General features: G+C 40.5%; 1 protein-coding gene across 5 annotated transcripts in view; it reads left to right on the top strand.

The window, feature by feature from the left end:
* LOC130917793 (roundabout homolog 1-like) overlaps positions 1-18722 on the top strand; it is a 621696-nt gene that overhangs the window by 523570 nt on the left and 79404 nt on the right. For all 5 annotated transcript variants that reach the window (XM_057839493.1, XM_057839489.1, XM_057839494.1 and 2 more), the window contains 3 exons: positions 4888-5012; positions 7392-7563; positions 12384-12583. In XM_057839493.1, coding sequence (XP_057695476.1) covers positions 4888-5012; positions 7392-7563; positions 12384-12583 — 497 coding nt within the window. The remainder of the gene's footprint in view (positions 1-4887; positions 5013-7391; positions 7564-12383; positions 12584-18722) is intronic.

Genomic DNA, 18722 nt, shown 5'->3' with positions numbered 1-18722 from the left:
ACCTGTGCTTTATTCTACATATACTTGAAGTATAAAATGTAATTAAGTCACAGACTCAAAGCAAACATATGTACAAAATAAATGATAAAGTGCACCAACCAAAAATACAACATAAAGTGATTAAAAAAAAAAAAGCTGGCAGTTTTTGGCCGTCTGGTTCACCGATTTGTGTGGCCATTTGTTTCCGAACACACATTGTCATGGAGGATCTTCAATTTTTTCATGCATTCGCTGACCTCCAGCCCCGTATTTTCAGCAATCTTCTTTCACAAATTGCTTGCAATTTGGCAATCTTTATAATGCCTTGACGAAACATTGTACAGTTGGTTGTACTTGCAGACCTCTTCGATGATCCTCTCGTCCGCTTGGTCCATTTTTGAACGCAGCGCAAAAATGTTTGTTTATGGCGTCGATTTCCCGCTGAACAGGAAACAACAGTCTGAGTGAACCAATCACTGCTCATTTATGTCACGTCACCACGTGTTGACGTGACGCGTAGTCAGAATTTGATGGCGGAGCACATCAGGCTACGGTGAAGGGTTGTAAATCGGGTCTGCCTTGACGGCGTAGGTCTGCCGCAGAAGCATAACTCAGCCTTTAATGTGGCTAACCCCCACACCATTGGAACTCGTCAGCGCTGACGAGTTTGGTGGGAGGGGGGATGGGGGGACGTCACGCCAGCAAATGAAAGCCGGGCCAATGTTGATTCTTGAGTATCCTTCTATCCTAGCCTTTTTTTTCCTCCTCGAACAAAACTTTTTGTATCTGTTGCTCTGCCATCTTCGCAGAATTCGCGCTAAAGCGTTAGCATCGATGTACGTCTACATAATGACTAGGGAAAGGAGGAAGTGATGTACTCTATGCCGTAAAGCAGTCAGCACATTTGTAAGTTTTTTTGTGTGTGACAGGGTTCCTGCCACCTTACTCAAAGTTAATTAGTGCCGGTGAAAGCGATGCAGACCCATTCAAGATATAAAAGAGGTGTCATTCAACTAGTTGTTAGTCGACATATCACAAATGTTATGAACATTCTTAATAAAGGTTGAAAAGTTACCTAGTGTTGTTTTAACTATGCTTCATTTTATTCATTAAAAATAAGATAAAAAAAAAGTAATGGATGTGACCAACGGACTAATTACAAGAAATTGAATCAAAACATATGTCTTTTTTTTTTTTTTTTTTAACATAATACAGGTATTTTCTTTCATTTTTCCATATTTTTCTTATATCTTTTATGATTTTACACAGGTCTGGTTGACCCGCATCATAACAAGAGGGTTCAGGTTTTCCTACCAATTTACAATGAAATGTATATGTTTTTATATCAAATGACAACAATGTGTATGCATTTGCATCCATTGACATCACCTTAGTTTTACATTGTGGTTTTGTGTTGTTGTCTTTTTTTTCTTTTTTTTAGTTGTGTCTGGTAAGTTGGCTTGTCATCCGTCACCCAAGACAGGAAGCTGTCGCCACTTCACCCGCACCCACCCCCCATCCATCCTCTTCCTATCACCACTCCACATGCCAATCATGTCGCTGTTGTCACTGGCAACGGCAACAAAATGGGTAAAAATAACAAAACAAAAAAACACTGGTGTTAGGGCCTCCAAGGTAAAGCTGTCTCATTTATTTTTCTATTGTTGTCCCCTTCTTCTTTTAATGCATTACCAAACAGCGCGTCTAATTTGTGGACAAATGACTCTTTTATTTCAGACGACATCTTTCCACTTGCTTTTTTTCTATGCATCACACAGCCTCGGTGTACAAATCATTAACACATTAGTAGGCAGAAAATGTTAGGCCGCACCTGGCCTCTAACTAGTGTATATCCTCACAGTAGAAGGTCGAATGTGGTAATGCCGCACCCATTCAGCTTGTCATGAAGATCCATGGGTGTCGACGTCCGCCCGATTAGAGGGTGTCGGTGTGGAGCAGATGGTTAAAACGCATTTTCCCAAACCATTTCCATATAAATGAGTTGGCAGCTTGATAACCTTTGTTGTTTATATAACAATCATACTTGCATCTGTGCAGTGCTTAGCATTGTTTAGTCCATGTTGGCTAGTTAAGGTTAATAACTGTAAATAATGTATACTGTAGATTGCATGTTAATATCAAAAAATCAATCACAATGAGTTTGTTACAGTACATGAACAAAGATGTACAATGTTGGCTAAAAGTATTGTTACCCCAGCAATTCTGTCAGATAATGCTCAATTACCCCCAGAAAATGATTGCAATTACAAATGCTTTGGTATTAATGTATTCATTTATTTTGCATGCAATGAAAAAACACAAGTGGGAATGAAAAAAAAAAAAAAAAAAATCATTATCATCGACAGGCGAATCGGTGCGGCGTCTGCAGTAATGCGGACGCTGCACCGGTCCGTAGTGGTGAAGAAGGAGCTGAGCCGAAAGGCAAAGCTCTCGATTTACCAGTCGATCTACGTTCCTACCCTCACCTATGGTCACGAGCTTTGGGTCGTGACCGAAAGAACAAGATCCCGGATACAAGCGGCCGAAATGAGTTTCCTCCGCAGGGTGTCCGGGCTCTCCCTTAGAGATAGGGTGAGAAGCTCGGTCATCCGGGAGGGACTCGGCGTCGAGCCGCTACTCCTCCGCGTAGAGAGGAGCCAGCTGAGGTGGCTCGGGCATCTGGTTCGGATGCCTCCCGGACGCCTCCCTGGAGAGGTGTTCCGGGCATGTCCCACCGGCGGGAGGCCCCGGGGACGACCCAGGACACGCTGGAGAGACTATGTCTCTCGGCTGGCCTGGGAACGCCTTGGGATCCCGCCGGAGGAGCTGGTTGAAGTGGCTGGGGAGAGGGAAGTCTGGGCTTCCCTGTTAAAGCTGCTGCCCCCGCGACCCGACCCCGGAACAAGCGGAAGATAATGGATGGATGGATGGATTATCATTTTACACAAAACTCCAAAAATGGGCCAGACAAATGTATTGGCACCCTCAGCCTAATATCGTATTGGCCTGAATATAAGACGGCCCTAATTATAAGACGACCCCCTCTTTTTCAAGACTCAAGTTTGAAAAAAGACTTTTTGAACACCAAATTAATTTTTATACAGAAAATAATTACAGTACATCCGAAACAAATGATTATAACAATATATTTGAGAGAAAAAGCATGTTATTTTGCCTCAATCGAATCTTAATATCTGAACATTTAAATATGTGAACTAAAGTGCAATCACATTCGTAAATGAATAGCTTCTGTTTTTTTTTTTTTTTTTAATGTAAATAAACCAATTTATTGTGATAAAACAACAAAATTGCAATAACTGCATTAACCATCAAAGTGAAGTCTAACTGTAACTGTAGTCTTGAAACAAATCTGAATAAGGAAAAACATTGCAATAAAATAATGCAAACTGGTTAAACTTGAGAATAGCTGATATCTGTCATGACAGAACATCGCTTCAATGATATCTGGCGCCATCTAGCGTCGTGAATGAGGAGAGTAGCTGAGATCTGTCATGACAGAACATCGCTTCAATGATATCTGGCGCCATCTAGCGTCGTGGATGGGTATATTATCTAGACCGCGACTGTAAGACTACCCCCTATTTTTCAGTCTTATTTCAATGCGAAAAACACAGTCTTATATTCGGGCTAATACGGTACTTGGTAGCACAACGTTTAGACAAAATGACTGCGAACAACGGCTTCCGGTATCCATCAATGAATTTCACAATGTTCTGCTGGAATTTTACCATTCTTCTTTGGCCAACTGCTCCAGGTCTCTGTGATTTAAAGGGTGCCTTCTCCAAACTGCCATTTTCAGATCTCTCCACAGTTGTTCTACAGTATGGGATTCAGGTCTGGACATATTGCTGGCCACTTGAAGATAATGATTTAGTCCTGTTTTTTCCATTCTCTTTTGTCTTTTTTAATTGCAAACAAAATAAGTGAAGAAATTACGACCTAAGCATTTGTAATTGCGATCATTTTCTGACAGAATTGCAGGGGTGCCAATACTATTGGCCAGCACTGTATGAAACATAAAACTACCAGTACTTAGGTGGAAGTTAATTGTTGGCATGAGTGTCTCCAATAAAAGAAAGATTATCAAATCAACATTTTTTTTTTTAAATCATTATATTTTGTTGTCTTTTTAGGAAGAAGCAATGCAGTCTAGGACAATTGAATAATGTTCTTTCGTGACATAATATCGCTTAAATCTTTTTTTTTTTTTTGATGTGAAAAATCCATTATATATTGTTGTTCTTCTCCTTCATTCTCCTAATACTAAGATTAAGTCTAACATTTACAATTAATAAAGTCATAAACAACATCTTAAATATTTCTGTTTTGATTTGGAAAGCAAGATAGCAAAAGTTCATACAAGCTAATTTTTTCAATTTTTCTAGGAGAAAAAATGTGCAGTGTAAATTTCAATTGGTTGAATTAATATGTTTTGAAAACAAAAAAATGCTCTTCACGATTTGTTTGCTTTGCTCTAATATTTTTCAAATTATTTTACTTTACATTTTAAATGCGTTTGCAAGTTTGACGAAAACGCACACCGCCCCGACATCCGTGAGCCAGAGGCTGAGCTACACTGTTCACATATCAGAATTTCAGTTCCTTTACAGTTCCCGAAAAAGTGAACTCTGATTTAATCTCGAGATAATCTCAAAAAGGTTTGTAATTGCCTATAGAAGCCATGAGAAGGCAGTGGCTATGTTTTTTATTTATTTTTTTGGTGCCCCAAAATCATTCAATTGGCGAATTCGCAAATGCGATACGAAATAGATCTACCCTGTGTTCTGTGTGGAAACTCATTCTGCCGTCCCCCAATGTTACTTAGCATTAAAACTTGCTTAATTGTGTTTTATGGTGTTTAATTATTGAATCCTGGCTGCTCTACAGTGCCACCAGCGTTTGTGGTGAGACCAAGGAACCAAGTGATTGGTGTCGGCCGGACTGTCACCTTCCAGTGTGAGGCCACGGGGAACCCTCAACCGGCAATTTTTTGGCAACGGGAAGGAAGTCAGGTAAATGCGATGAAATACAGAAAAACAAATAGTGTGACACAGTGGTACATTGACCATGTACCATTCTGCTGCTGGTCATATTTTGTTTTGTTACTGTGGGGGCGTTCCCGACGTCACACCTACAGCTAATTCCAGCTAATTAACAATAATATACAGTGGGACAAATAAGTATTTAGTCAACCACTAATTGGGCAAGTTCTCCCACTTGAAAATATTAGAGAGGCCTGTAATTGTCAACATGGGTAAACCTCAACCATGAGAGACAGAATGTGGGGGGGGGGGGGGGGGGGAACCCGAAAATCACATTTTTTGATTTTTAAAGAATTTATTTGCAAATAATGGTGGAAAATAACTATTTGGTCAATACCAAAAGTTCATCTTAATACTTTGTTATGTACCCTTTGTTGGCAATAACGGAGGCCAAACGTTTTCTGTAACTCTTTTTTCACACACCGTTGCTAGTATTTTGGCTCATTCTTCCATGCAGATCTCTTCTAGAACAGTGATGTTTTGGGGCTGTCGTTGGGCAACACGGACTTTCAACTCCCTCCAAAGATTTTCAATGGGGTTGAGATCTGGAGACTGGCTAGGCCACTCCAGGACCTTGAAATGCTTCTTACGAAGCCACTCCTTTGTTGCCCTGGCTGTGTGTTTGGGATCATTGTCATGCTGAAAGACCCAGCCACTTCTCATCTTCAATGCTCTTGCTGATGGAAGGAGATTTTCACTCAAATCTCTCGATACATGGCCCCATTCATTCTTTCCTAACCCTAACTCAGCCTGGTGCAGGTCTACAATTTCGTCTCCGGTGTCCTTCACCAGCTCTTTGGTCTTGGCCGTAGTGGAGTTTGCAGTATGACTGAGGACTTTTATACCGATAATGAGTTAAAACAGGTGCCATTAATACAGGTAACGAGTGAAGCCTTGTTAGACCTCATTAGAAGAAGTCAGACCTCTTTGACAGCCAGAAATCTTGCTTGTTTGTAGGTGACCAAATACTTATTTTCCACTCTAATTTGGAAATAAATTCTTTAAAAATCAAACAATGTGATTTTCTGTTTTTTTGTTCCACATTGTGTCTCTCATGGTTGAGGTTTACCCATGTTGACAATTACAGGCCTCTCTAATCTTTTCAAGTAAGAGAACTTGCACAATTGGTGGTTGACTAAATACTTCTTTGCCCCACTGTATAAACGCCAGCGATCCAAGCGAACGGTGCCGAGATGTTAACTTGCTGATCGCCATTCGACACTTGTACTTTCGAAGCTCATCGTATTTTCTAGCTTGTTCATCAGCTGTTTTTTGTTTTGCGATTCCTCTGCCTTATGCAGGTATTAAGGTGCCCACTGCTTACTCTAGTGTTATTTTATCCTTGTCAACCTATTGTCACTAACCCTTTTTGTTATTCCCCCTTTTCCGCGATCGAGTGTTTGTTTTGTTTGTATTAATAAACCCTTGTACGCATCCTCTCAATTGTTTTCTGCTCTTGGGTCCAATGTTGTATCCCCCATTCGCGGGTCGTAACAGACTACGAGTTTTTTTATTAATCCGCAGTGAGAGGGAAGGCAGATGATTTTGAGCAAATATGGAAACCTTTATTGGACTTTATTGACAAATGGGGTGTACAACTACCTGTGGTATAATAAGTTGTGAAACTACTTGACTTGTGGACGGTTTTGTTTTTGTTTATTTTTTGTTTTGTGTTGTCATTTTGCTATAAAATGTGTATAATCATTAAAAATATTGTTTTAATCCACACAAATTACTCATTCCAATTTCCCATTGAAAACAATCAAAAATGTATTTAATCCGTAATTTTAGTACTTGTTTTTTTTTTTTTTTTAATGTGTATTCCATTTTGCAAACACGTTGATGATAAAAAACGAAGAAGACTGCGACAAATCAGATGCATTATGGAATTTTATTGTCATCATCATCGGCATCATTGACAATCATTGACAATTACAAAATGTGATATGATTTGCCCGGAGGAACCGAAGAAGAAGACAAAGGCGGACGGGATGAAGCATATGCTTATCAGTTTCCCGTCCCCCATACAACTAAAGACGCACATTCAGGCATGCAACATACATCAAAACTGTACAATAACACAATCAACAATCTGAGTTTAGTAACTTCGCGTCCAGTCAAGCAGCTCAATTAATTTCAGGGCGTACAAGGTTATGGCTTAGTCATGTCCCTGACATTTTTCCTTCAGCCTATTATGCTGTATTTACAGAATATAGGCCTTTAACATTCACATAAAAATGACCAGCAACAACCTGTAACTCAAAAAGACTGTAAACTCAATCATCAAGACTCCACTGAATTGTGAAATATCCATCTGACTGTATCGGATCTGTTCCGTATCACCCTCAGAACCTGCTGTTTTCCTACCAACCGCCCCAACCGTCCAGCCGCTTCTCTGTATCGCAGACGGGGGATCTGACCATAACCGGCGCCGAGCGCTCTGACGTGGGTTACTACAGCTGCCAGGCTCTAAACATCGCCGGCAGTGTCATCACCAAGGCACTGCTAGAGGTCACTGACGGTAAGCAACGCTTAGAAGTGATCATACATTGGCTGCCCCATCTCCAGTTAATATGGATTAGAATTCTGTCACCGTTAATGACAGTTACAATTTGAAACGTATGAACTTTTAAAGTGATACTCTACCTTAAATACATGTAGGCTCTAATCAACCACAATTGTTCTCTTGTACTAAAATATGTTGTTAGAAACACATAAAATGTTAAATCAATGGCAATATTTTATAATATTTACTACATATTTTGACCGTTAGTTGGCGCCATGGTTTGCGGGCTCGCAGTGATGACGTCATTGGGATCTTTCCAAATGTGTAGCGTGTTCAACAATTGCTATTGCTGCCTAAACTCGAGAAGTAAAATGCCACGATGTGCAGCTTTTGGATGCAATTTCCAGTCAAATGGAAACAAGAGGAGTGAAGTGAGTGGTCAAGGTGGAATTATTATTTTTAGTGAATAAATGTGCATAAGTGGAAGCTTCTCCCCCTTTTTGGTCCCTGTATGCACGTATCCTACCCACCACGCGTTACAACTGGCGCCCGAACATTTTTCCTGGATCCTCAGTCAAGTAAGGGATCCGTCTATTTTCTGGATCCAACGATCCCACCGCGTCTGCAATATTGGTTTCGATCTGTCTATTTTTTTTTTAAACTTCGGTCCCACAGCGGCTTTTCGGATCAATCTATTTTGTGGAATCGACGGCCTGATCGCGGCTGCAACATTGACATGGGATCAGTCTAATTCCTGGATCTTCGAGTGAGTAAAAAACGCGGATTTGGATTACTATTGCTATCTTTTTTTTTTGGGGGGGGGGGGGGGGGGCTATTCTTCGTGGGAGTTTTCCCCAGATCATACCCTATGGCACGGTACAGTGATGACAGTGACTCTGACATGGACTTACAACAATGTTGGAGTTCGTCAGGGAACGCGTGGTTGCGTACTGCTGAGCTCCCGAGTAAAGAGTGGTCAAGATGGAAATATTATTTTTTGTGAATAAATGTGCATAAGTGGAAGCTTCTCCCCTTTTTTGGTACTTTTATACACGTATCCTAGCTACCACGCGTTACAATGTACAAGACATGGATTACACAAGGTGTGCTCTTTGGCCTGTTCTGTATGTAAAGCACACGACAGCTCTGGATGCTAACAATCTACATAATTACATTGGGATGAGTTTGAAAACGCAATATGCTTACCTTGAATATCTGCTAATAAAACCGGAGTTCCCAACAGCATACACTCTCGCTCCCAACCGGAGTTCCCAACAGCATACGCTCTCTCACTCTGTTGTCATTGAGACTTTTGCCTAACTTTTGACTTATCAGGTATTTGCTGCACGCATTTTTCCCTGAAGCTCGTCTTGTGAACAACCGACAGTGCTGTCCTGCTCCTCACTTTTCAGATCTGGTTCAAATAGGAAGGGTAGAACCGAGGACATGTTGGGAAAGCTAACGAGTGACACGCTGGAATTTCGGCAATGGGCCCGGTGACGTCACGCACTGCGACGTAACAAGAATGGCGACCTATCACTTAAAATAATTTTACAAACTTTATTAAAACAAAAACATTAAGACAAGTTTTAATATCAAATTATTATTACTCATACTAACATTTATCTTTTAAGAATTACTTGTCTTAAAAATAGAGGATCCCTTTAAGGTAAAGGGGCAGTTTCCATCCCTAGCGGAGGTGCATTTATATCCAATAATGAAGCCCTGTGAGGTTTGGGGTGCAATACTCTGGTGCCTCCTTAACCAGACTGAGCTAACTCATTATTTGCCCTCATCCTCTCTGCTTCAACGGCTGACTTGCTGCTGTCAAGTGTGGTGAGCTCTGGATCGGGCGCTCTAATTGCAGAGGTGGCAAAATTGCTTTCAGTACTGCTTTAACACGAGTACCGATACCTTCCTTCCCCCATCAGCCACGCTGGTCTATTTTTCAACCCGTCATTTAGTGAAACCTTTTTCTTCCATCTCACTTTGCCTTCTACCATCCTGCTCTCTGGATAATAATAACGGTTATTAAAGCGAGAAGGCCAGTGCAGACCAGGTAATTACAGGTCACGCCAACAGGGGTTTTAGTCATCCCTGGCAAAACAAAAACATGCATCATTATGCGAGGAGGTGTGAGATTGACCCAGGCAAGATTGAATCATGGAGGATGACTGCGTTGGTCGTCAATATAGCTGTGAATAATACCGATAATTAAAGAGTGGAGAGGCGGGTAAGCGTTGGCACGATCAAACTCTTACATGGAACACGTCATACACTGTATAATGCTGGTGTTACACTTAACTCATTACCTGCCATCGATGGTTGTGGATAGAGGTGTGCGAAATTTCCGATTCTTAGATTATTCTCGATTTGGCCGTGGAAGATTCAAGAACGATTCACAAACATCCAAATTCTGATTATTGAAATTAGTGCTGTCAAATTTATCACGTTAACGGGCGTTAATTAATTCTTAAAATTATTTTAAATTTAAAATATTTGACGCATTTGACACATGCGCGGAATGACCCGCTCATGCATTGCCTCAAACAGATTACAATGATGCCGTTATTTGCATATTGAGAGCTAAGAGGGAGCGAAAGGTGTCTTGTTTTGTGCTTTTTCTTAACAAAGGTGTCCTACACATGATGTGCTGGCACTTTGTTTCTTTGTTAGCACATTCAGCTTCAACATTAACACAGCTTACAGCTCTCGGCAGGCCGTAACTCTAACTCACTCCTGCATCATGTGAGTAAACAACATTGGCGCCGCGTGCACTTCAGGGTGCCTCGAATAATTCTTTATCAGAATATTACAAAAGACGAGTGGACACAGGCGTTCATCGAACCGCGCCGTTTATTGGCATAACTTTCGGCAACTCCTTCACAACAAACATAAGTATTATTTAGTGAAAGCACAACAAAAATAATATCTTATAGAAAAAAATAATGTTCGCAAAAAGAAAAGCGCTTCAATCTGTAAAAATGAGGCCCTATTCTCACACAGTTAAACGACAGTGCAAAGAGAACTGGCATTCCCAATCAAAATAGCTATGCAAAATACACATAAAACTTACTCAGACTTTGGTCAAACTCTATTCAAACGTTTCGTTTAGCTCAACAAATACACTGGATGGCAATATATAAACGATCGGAGGTCTCGTACGTTGTGAAGCCAACACTCAAATGAACGTAAGGTACAATTAACCCAGAAACTTCGGCGTCAGTCGAAGGGCTAAACGCACTGGTTGGATCTCTAATTAATTTAAAACTCGCCATTGACACCTTGTGGTGTATTTCAATCACTACTGTAGTTAAAGACACTGTGGAAGGGCGGCAGGGAGCCCATGTGTCAATGGCGAGCTACTAGTTTATTTTTCGATTGAAAATTTTACAAATTTCATTCAAACGAAAACATTTAAGAGGGGTTTTAATTAGGGTTGTCAAATTTAACGCTTTAACGGGCGGTAATTAATTTTTTAAATTAATCACATTAAAATATTTCACGCATGCGCGGAATGACCCGCTCATGCATTGCCTCAAACAGATTACAATGACGCACTTGAGAGCTAAGAGGCAGAGAAAGGTGTCTTGTTTTGTGCTTTTTCGTAACTTAGGTATACCACACGCAACGTGCTGGCACTTTGTTTCTTTATTAGCACATTCAGCTTTAACATTAACACAGCTTACGGCTCTCGGCAGGCCGTAACTCTAACTCACTCTTGCATCATGTGAGTAAACAACTTTGGCGCCGCGTGCACTTCAGGGTGCCTCGGATAATTCTATATCAGAATATTACAAAAGGCGAGTGGACACAGCCGTTCATCCAACCGCGCCATTTATTGACATAAGCTTCGGCAACTCCTTCATAACAAACATAAGTATCCCTTAGTGAAAGCACAACATATATAATATCTCTCAAAAAAAATAATGTTCACAAAAAGAAAAGCGCTTCAATCTGTATTAATGAGGCCATATTCTCACACAGTAAAACGACAGTGCAAAAAGAACTGGCATTCCCAAACAAAATAGCTATGCAAAATACACATAAAACTTACCCAGACTTTGGTCAAACTCTATTCAAACATTTCGTTTAGCTCAACAAATACAATGGATGGCAATATTTAGTCACAATATACAAACGATCAGAGGTCTTTACATTGTAAAGCCAACACTCAAATGAACGTAACTCATGATTTAATAAACTTGATAAGGGCACTTGCTCGGTTAAGAGGGCAAGGCCCGGTGCCTGGGCACCACCTGGCTTCTATGTGTGCATGCCACTGCTTATGGGAAAATACCGCTCAAAATTACGACCATTTCCAAGTCCTGGAACGGATTAAATTCGTATGTAGAGGTACCACTGTACTTAAGAAACAAACAAAAAACTGAATTCTTCAGTTAAAAAATAATTCTAAATCCACATCATTCACTGTCTGTCAAGTGCTTTTCAGTCAGTCAGATGACTTAAACTCAAAAATCACTGCAGTGGTGTCGAAACAGCTACAAATAAGACTTCAGCTCAGTGTGAGCCGCACCTTCGGAAACCAAAATACTCAGCATACATCTGAGTCTGTTTGATTTTAATTGTGCTGTTTATGTTTTATGCAGCGTCCACCTGCTGCGGAATGATTAGAAAATTGCTTTCAGTTCTTCAGACTGCCTTGTTTTCATCATCTCCCATGCTCTCATGCTGCTTGTCACCCGTTTGCTACGTTCTTGCGTTTCCTCACAATAATCTTAAAATGAAATTATTTTGTCCCCTGCTGGACTGCTTGTACACTTCCTTCCAATAGGCCACATAATAAGCCGGGTTTTTGCTCTTTGGTCCTGCAGTGGTGTCAGATCGTCCGCCCCCGGTCATCCGGCAGGGTCCGACCAATCAAACGGTGGCGGTGGACGGCACCGTGGTCCTCAGCTGCGTTGCATCGGGTAATCCCACCATTTTGTGGAGAAAGGACGGCATGCTGGTGTCCACCCATGACTCACGGGTCAAGCAGCTGGACACGGGCGCTCTGCAGATACGTTACGCTAAGGTGAGTCCAGAAGATTCTGTAGTTAGTGCCTGTGACACAAAAAAGCATGTTTATTTCATAATAGACGTGGTATTTTATGCTCCTGAATGAAATGGACCGCTTGGATGTGTGTGGAAGTGATCGCTATATTTATTTAGTTTTTTGAATCCCGCGCCATGAAAATGAGTGACTCGAGTTGAGAAAGAGGGCGCTATGACGTGTACGGAGGAAGGAGTCCTCTTCACTATACAGCCGTACTGTTGTATGAGAAGGACTAAGGATTCAGCTGATTTTGCGGATTAATACGTTTATTTTTCGCATCACGCCAGCCAAACGGCTGCAGAAAAATCTTGCTGTATGAGGGAGAGGCATGTGCGACTTTTTGGAGTTTCAAAAGGTTCCCATTCACCGGTGGATATTGGCCAAAACAAGCCCTACTACTGTGGGACCATGGGACTTACGAGGAATTGAGTAAACATCGTGTTTTGTATTATGTCAAATACTGGGATCATTTTAATACGAAGGTGGCTTGTCGCACATCCCCCCGCCGAGCGAGCACTATACTCGGCTTTTGCACTCCTGGTGTTCTGTCAAATTTTCCACCCGATCAGAAATTGCAACTTTGTGTTAAAAATAGCCGCGAATACAGCAATTACAAAGTAAACACTACAAACTTTCTTTAAATAAAGGACTACTTACGTTTGATTATTGATAAGCATGTAAAAAGCTCTCCTCATGCACATTAGCTGCACGTTAGCTGCACAACAACTGCGGCCCCCCTCTCCGGGGAACGAGCTGTAAATTGCTCTTCGCCAGGCGGTTTGCCAATCGGCAAAGACAATCGACAACCCAGTCGTCATGTGAAATATTCCGAGCTAGTTATGTGTGATTTTCCGCATTGAAGACTTTGAAACATCACTCGGTTCGGGTTAGCATGTCGGCTAGCTGTCACGCCTCTTGGTTTGTTTACATTCTCCGAAGCCAGGGAAGGGAAATTACATAAGCCCGATTTAGGTGGCATAAAATATCGTTCGGGAGGTGCGACAGTAAAGGTGAAGTCGACAGTTTGACCATTATGGAGTAACTTTGCCATGTCGTCTTGAATAAATGCGTTTTTATTATTTCATATTCCATTTAGCACAAGACTGTTATTTGTCATGACCATGCCATTTATTTAGCTATTTGGGAAAAAAAACTTGGATAAAAAAAATAATATCCTGTAAAAATATTGGAGTAGAGAGACTGAAACAATGACATTTTGCGGCTCTCTTCGTCATGTTTTCCTCCTTGTGAACAGTTCCCCCTCAACGGGCTAACTGGTCCTTCTCAAGCCATTTATTTAGCTATTGGAGAAAATACTTGGATAAAAAGAATATCCTGTAAAAATATCGGAGTAGAGACTGAAACAATGACATTTTTCGGCTCTTTTCGACGTGTTTTCCTCGTTGTGAATAATTCCCCCTCAATGGGCTGCATACTAAATCGGATGAAATCGTGACTCCGCTGACATCATCCACCTGTTGGGGACGCGAGAGCCCTATAATGGTAGGCGTGGCTAGCCGGCAGCTTAAAAGACTAATTTCTCGTCATCTGTGCTTTGCTAAATTATTGTATATAGGTGAATCGTCTCAAAATATGATTCTAATTCACATACTAATCATATTTAAGACTTTTTTTCTCGTGTCGTACGCACTTTAAGCTGTGAATCAATCACTACTAGGGCTGTGACAAAATGTCAAAATAGTGATATATCGTGATACTTTGTGTCCCAAAAGGTTATCGATATATTCCTACCAAGAATCGAGATATCATTTTAAAAAGGTGTCAATGTTAAAAAAAAAAAAAAAGGACCCAACAAGTTGCTATCAAAATCTTCCACTATAATAGTGTCTTGGTTAACTATGTGGCTGCCATCGATGGCGCTCGATGCCCAATCCATTTAGACTGGGAAGGTCGAACAAATGTTCAAATAAAGGTTATAATAGCAAATAAGGCAAATAAGGTTGCCCTAAAAGTTGGTGGGGACAATTTGAGCATCCTGAAAAGTTCCTAGTGTTATGTTCCTAACGTCCTTATGCAAACCTACGCCATTGGTCCATTAACAGAAGGGCTAGTATTGTTGTATCAATGTAGTACATTAAGGACTACGAGATGTAAGTAGTACTATTGCTACGAGGAAAAAAAAGTCGTATCATTACGTAGGGTAATGTAGCTGTAATCTATGGGGTGCCGTTTGTAAAGCAACACATGCTGAAAATTACGACAACATTTTCTCACATTTAGCGCCACACAGTGTCGAAAACGTGGTGTGAAATTTTTACAGTCACTTTTTTTTACACATTTACAACATTATTTAGCAACCTAAACATTCATGTTTAAATAAGTTTTTGAGCTTAATGTTTAAATCCAGAGCTAAATATTTTTTTCAATTTTACATTTATATCCTAAATGTTGAATCAGGAAACGGTCGGAACTAAATATTTAGCTTAATATGCAAATTCACATGACTGGACACCGGAAGTAACAAAATAAAAGCTGGTGGAGCAGCTCAGACTGTCTGTTTACGTTGCTTGAAAATGAATAAAACAACGGTGGCAGTCTGATCTTGGACATGAGTCATTGAGATAATAACAATATATAGGTAAAATACATATTTAGGAGAAACTATTTAAAGAGTATTTTGTGTGCTCCAGCTTTTATTTTGTTACTTCCGGTCTCCAGTCATGTGAATTAGCATATTAAGCTAAATATTTAGTTCCAACCGTTTCCAGATTTAGCATTTAGGATATAAATGTAAAGGAGTAGGATATAAATTTAAGATTTAAAATAAATATTTGGTTCTGGATTTAAACAATCAGGTCCAAAACGTCTTATTTAAAAATAAATATCTAAGTTGCTAAATAATGTGGTAAATGTGCAAAAAAAAAAGTGACTCTAAAAATTTCACACCATTTTAAACACTGTGTGGTGCTAAATGTGAGAAAATGTTGTCGTAATTTTCAGCATGTGCTGCTTTACAAACGGCGCCCCATAGTAATCAGCTACGCATTTTACGTACATGTACCGTAGCTGAGAGCTACGACATTAGCCTGGTTAATGAAATATTTCAAATAGATCTTTGTTATGGTTCTTCTTGGGTAACAAAATGTGAAGAAAAAAAAAATTGTCATGATATGACGCAATTTTGCTGTGGCAGGACATGGTGAGGCGGTTCGACTCTGATGCTGCCCACCACCGCAGCTTCAAAAAATCCTAGGAGAAACCCTGAATGCTAAAGCTTGTACACTTTAGCCTTCGTTTTTTCCCTGTGATTTGATGTTTTCTTCTGGTAGTATACTATGTGTGTTGAGGAGTACAGACTGGAATGAGGTTACCTAATTTATAGTTTAGGCTATAGATAAGCCTCAGAAGGTGGTGGCGGTGAAAAATTATTTCAGTTGGAGCATTAAACTCAGACTATAACTTTTTTCTGTAGTATTTCAAGCTTTTTTAAATAAGTTGGATATGTGTTGCACCATATGATATTACGGTATTGTAAGTGTGGCTCAAATAAAGATTTATACAAAATGAGAAGTGGCGGAGATAAGTGTCTCAGTTTAAAAAAAAAAAAAAGAGCAGCATATTTTGACAGTTTATTTGTAAGATCATGAGTATGTTTTCTAAAATTAAGGCACTCATCAATATGGACTCCCAGAAATTTTGCAGTGTCGACACTTTCAATGTTTTCTCCGTTTATGTTTAGGCAGATTTGTTTAGTGGCTTGTTTTTTTTATGGGAGCGAAACACAATGTAATTTGTTTTATTGATATTTAGAGATAGTTTATTACATTTTAACCATGTGTCTATTTTCTCTAATTCACTATTTGCCCAAGTACAGTTGGATTTTTATGGGAAAAAAAACAAATTTGTATCATCAGAAAATATTACTTTATGTAAAACGGACGTGGAATTGACAAAATCATTAATGTACAGGTTGAAGAGGAGCGGCCCTAAGATGGAGCCCTGGGGGACTCCATGTTTGATGAGTTTGTATGATGATTTAGAATGATGAGTTTGTATGATGATTTAGAATTGTTAATGTTGACATACTGATGTCATCCAGACAGTTAACTACGGAACCAGTCGAGTGCTAGGCCTCTAATCCCATAATGCTGCAGTTTATTGATGAGTATTTCAGTGTTAATGGTGTCAAATGCTTTGGATAGGTCTAAAAAATGCCAACTCCAAAGTCACCTTCCTGTTCTGTAACCCAAGATCAACAGGAAGTGACTCATAAAATGCCACAAAATTGACGGGAACTTCAGGAAGTGACTGAAAATCAATAAGGTAATGATCTGAATTGCCCCAAAATTACCTCGTTGCCTAGCATTTGCTGCCACTGACGGCCATAGACGTTCAATCCGTTTGAAGTGGGAGGGATGGCAGCGAATGAACGAATGTTCATTCGCTGCCACCCTCCCAGTTCAAATGGATTGGATGTCTACTAGTGGTAAACTCATTCCAATTCACAAGAGAAGCATGTTTTTCTGTTTAATAGTCGTTTGGTAGAATATCTTAGGTTGATTTCCTGACCAATGTATCGATAATCGTTGCCATATCGCCATATCGTCAGATCATCGTTATCGTAAGCTTTGTATCGCAAATCGTATCGTATCGTGAGGTACCAAGAGGTTCCCACTCCTAATCACTACAATACGTTTTCATCTGGAGACAGCTTTTGAAGAGCTGTTTGTCATGGTGACTGATTCACAACTTTGAGATTCAGCTTTGACATCTCAAATCTTGCGCGCCTCGCCTTCGTGAAGGCTGGGGGTAAAACCCGTCCCCGCAGGTTTGCAAATAACACCTCAGTGTGCCGCCACTCAATTGTCACCGGCTCTTCCAAACAATCTTTGGTCCCTGTCAGGTAGCGGCTTTTGTGTGAAATTGCGTGAGTGCATGTGTGTGTGAGAGAGAGAGCTGAGGGGGCAGGAGTGCGGCCCCCCTTCAACACTGGGTCATAGTTCACGTCAGTCTGCGGTGTGGTGATGACTGCTGGCATGTCTTGTGGTTTACAAGATTGCAGTGCGAGTGGACCTGTGGTGAAGGCAATGCAAGCAAGGAGGTTGATGGAGGGGGCGAGGGTGGACATACCCCCCACATGGAAGAGATGTAACTGCTCAGGCACTTTCCATTAACGAAGGTGTCACTTCTCCAGGACTACGTTTTCGTGAAGATGATTGTGACAGGCTAGGCAGTTGATTTTATTAATGCGTCCCACACACAGCGCACATCATCTATTGTTTTGCTAACCTGGACAGCTTTAACCCTTAGATGCACAAGTTACTTGACCCTACACTCTTTCATAAGTGGGTCAAAAATGACCCATATAAGAACCAATGTGTTTTTATGCAATTTTGGTGAAGAATAATCACTTGTATATTAATTACTATGATATTCAGGGCCACACAAGAATTATTTCATGCTTGAAATATCTTTATGATTCAATTAACATTTAAAAAAAAAAAGAAAAAGAAAAAAAAAGAAAAACCAGCAATAAACTTCATCCTTCCTTGGATTTTATCATCAATGATGAAGAGCTCCCTTGCATCTTTTTGGTGAGACAGCAGTGCTAAGCTCTTGTGGAGGCACTGACTGATTTCTGAGGATATTGTCGCTCTGTGTTCTGCCCTGGGTGGGAGGTAATTCTAGTAAGAACCCTACCAACTCATTCTGTTGGCCATGATTTGGACACTTTCTTCTTCAGAGGACACATAAGTGGAATCTTATGAGTCAGATTGATCCTGTTCAGTTGGATTTCCAGGTGGACAACTGCCACCTGGACAATAGTCTGGGTCCTCATAATCAGAAATTTCGGACACTTGAGTCCAACCCTGTCACTGCCTCTCCATCATCCAACATCTGTAGGACCATTTCAGCTGTAAATCTAGCACAAATCCGATTTTTTTCCCGTGTTTTTCCGACTCGACTGAGCGGTAAAAGTCGCATAAAAGTGGACCATTTTCAAATTCGATCACGGTCACTTTCGTATGCGGTTAAAATCCCATCCGGGCCAAATTTTTTCAAAATGTGGCTGCAGTCCGAACTGTCAAGTCCCCCAAATTGGAATTCATGCAGCAATTAACATCAGCAAAGAGCAAGAGAGACAGGGTGCTACGGT

The sequence above is a fragment of the Corythoichthys intestinalis genome, chromosome 6 (assembly GCF_030265065.1).
Source record: "Corythoichthys intestinalis isolate RoL2023-P3 chromosome 6, ASM3026506v1, whole genome shotgun sequence".
In the NCBI taxonomy this organism is placed as follows: Eukaryota; Metazoa; Chordata; class Actinopteri; order Syngnathiformes; family Syngnathidae; genus Corythoichthys; species Corythoichthys intestinalis.
This window is presented reverse-complemented; position numbering and strand designations above follow the sequence as displayed.